Here is a 2500-nt window from a genome sequence, read left to right as displayed (position 1 = left end):
CGCAGTCTAGCGCGTCACTCGACAAAAGGCCAGAGAGCAGAGCGTCCATATCAGATGAAGAAACGGAGACTCTTCAGGAATCCGTACAGCATACCAAAGGTCCCGCCAAGAAGGCACGGCGGGATTCATCTTCTGAAGAAGAAGTCACCTTACGAGAAGATACGAAGGACGTGAAAGGAGACAGCACTGAAGCCGTGCAGGACGAACTTGCTGGTGAGATGCCTACAGAAGAAGCTCCTCTACCAACTGAAGTCCTTCGGAAAAAGGAGGATATGCGATCAGGTTCAGTGCTCGCCCTCCCTCTGAATCCCATAGATAGGTCATCTCTGAGTACGATGACGAGCATGCCAGATCTCCAGTCACTCCGCTCCAGCACCATCTCTCGAGACAGCCAACATCGCCCTGAAAGCAAGAACTCAGCCGCCCCGCCTTCCACGCCAACAGGAGAGGCGACGACAGGAAATGACAACCCCGAAGAACACATCTATGAGGAAATCGATGTGATTCGTGCTCAGGTGCAAGCGCTAAGATCTGCGAGTGTCCCGGCACACACCCCGCCACCTCCTCTCCCTCCAAAGAAGAAGGTGAGTTCTGGCGGAGAAGATGACTCGAACTTGAGTGTAACGTACCCTAGCATGGAGTGGACATCAGCCTCTACCCCAGGCTCCCTGAGAGGTGGCTCAACAGGCGCCCGAAGGAAGAAGAGAAGAGCGCCAATGCCCCCGGATTTCATGCCCCCTGACTGGAGAGATTATCAGAACAGAAGTGTTGAAAATGCTAGCAGTAAAACTCAAGATCAGGCATCACAAAGTCCTAAAGAAACAAGTGAGGAAGAAAGGAAGAGAAAAGAAGAATACAGAAGATCACTGAATCCATTCTATGAGGAAATCGACTCTGTCAAAGAGAAAGTGAAGGAAATTCAGGCTAAGGAAGAGGAAAAGAATCCCTTTATCAGGGAGGATGTTGCAGTAGCAGGATACATAGGGAAAAATCCATTTTATGAAGACGTTGAACTCTTGAAGAAAGACACCAAAGAAAGTTCTGAGGAAATAAAAAAGAACAAAGATTATGAGAAGTTGCAGAATATACGAAAAGGCGAAAATGGGAAGGTATGTGGCATGGGATCGCTGGCTGAACTACAGGATGACTCAGTGCAGACGAGACCAAAGCGGAAGGCACCTCGCCCTCCACCCACACCAGATCCAACCTCTGCTTCAGCTGCAGAGAACACGTCAGTAACCATTTCAAGTTCTGAAGTTACTGAATCAACCACCTCCACCCAACAGCCTTCATCAACTCCACAGCCTCCTACTTCTTCACGGCCTCCTTCCGCTCCACAGCGGTCATCAACCCCACGCTCTTCTTCCATTCCACGAACAGCATCCACTCCCCAACCTTCATCAACCGACCAGTCATCAACACAGCATCCATCAACCTCCCAACGCCCACCAACTCCAAAGCGAGCTTCAACTCCACGAAGATCCTCCACCCAAGACACTCCCATCCCTCCAGATGCTCAGAATCAAGGAGAGCAAATGAAAAATGCTGAGGCAGATGAAACCAAGCCACCAATACCCGCCAAACTCCGAAATGGAGAGAAAAGTAGTGCCAACACCCCCTCGGAGACGGCTAAATCAACAGCAAGCGAGCCCCAAAGTAGTTCCCAACCACAGCAAGACGTCAAAGAACCAGAAACTCAAAAGGAAGAGGCGAGACAAGTCATCTCGAAAGCCATCAAGAACCAGCAACAGCGGATACAGCTCCAACACCCAAAGACTCCGCCTCCACCACCACCATCATCCTTGAAACCAGTGCCTCCACCTTCTGACGTGAAATCAACCGAAGAAAAGAAAGAGGATTCAGGAAAAGCGGCAGATCCATCAGCAACGGCGCCGTCAAGAGACTCACTGGCCTTTCTGGACGACATTCCGTACATGGATGCAAACGAAGTCAAAGATGCCAAGACGAAGACATCGGACTCGAAAGATCAGCAGAGCTGTCAGTACGAGGTCATAGAGCCCCCCGGGAAAATCATCGTGCCTGCCCAACTCTCCCCGACGGTCATGAGGCAGACCGCCCTTCTGCTGCGAGGATCCCGCACGGTTCCTTTCATCGACGAGTCCGACCTCCCCCCTGACTGCCCTCCCCCTCCTCCGCCAGGACCCCCGCCCGATTCGCCACCGACGTCGCCTCCCGAAACGCCTCATACTTCCCCCCCTGAGACCCCGCACACCTCCCCTCCCGAGACGCCCCAAGGATCGCCAATCCCTATCCGCATTAGCCTCTCTCTCCCTGCGTCAGCTGCCACCACCCCCGGAGTAAAGAAAACGGACGCAGACAAAGCAAGAGAAACCGAACGGCTTGGAAAGACAACAGACGCGTCACAGAAAGCAGAGGACGAGGACCAGCCACCCGCACTGCCGCCCAAAACAACCGTAGCCTCGTCACCAAAGACTAAAACCACCGAAACCAAACAAACGACGGAACAAACGACGCCGCA

General features: G+C 52.6%; 1 protein-coding gene across 4 annotated transcripts in view; it reads left to right on the top strand.

The window, feature by feature from the left end:
• Positions 1–2500, top strand: part of LOC113813261 (mucin-2) — a 42101-nt gene that overhangs the window by 32379 nt on the left and 7222 nt on the right. For all 4 annotated transcript variants that reach the window (XR_003476379.2, XM_027365225.2, XM_070114750.1 and 1 more), the window contains exon 6: positions 1–2500. This exon is cut by the window's left edge and continues 292 nt beyond it; it is cut by the window's right edge and continues 388 nt beyond it. Coding sequence is in view for 3 of the 4 variants with exons in the window: in XM_027365225.2 (XP_027221026.2) it covers positions 1–2500 (2500 nt within the window). In the remaining variant the exon portion in view is untranslated.

Source organism: Penaeus vannamei, chromosome 36 (assembly GCF_042767895.1).
Source record: "Penaeus vannamei isolate JL-2024 chromosome 36, ASM4276789v1, whole genome shotgun sequence".
Classification (NCBI taxonomy): domain Eukaryota; kingdom Metazoa; phylum Arthropoda; class Malacostraca; order Decapoda; family Penaeidae; genus Penaeus; species Penaeus vannamei.
The sequence above is the reverse complement of the archived record's forward strand: the minus strand, read 5'-3'. Positions and strand labels throughout refer to the sequence as shown.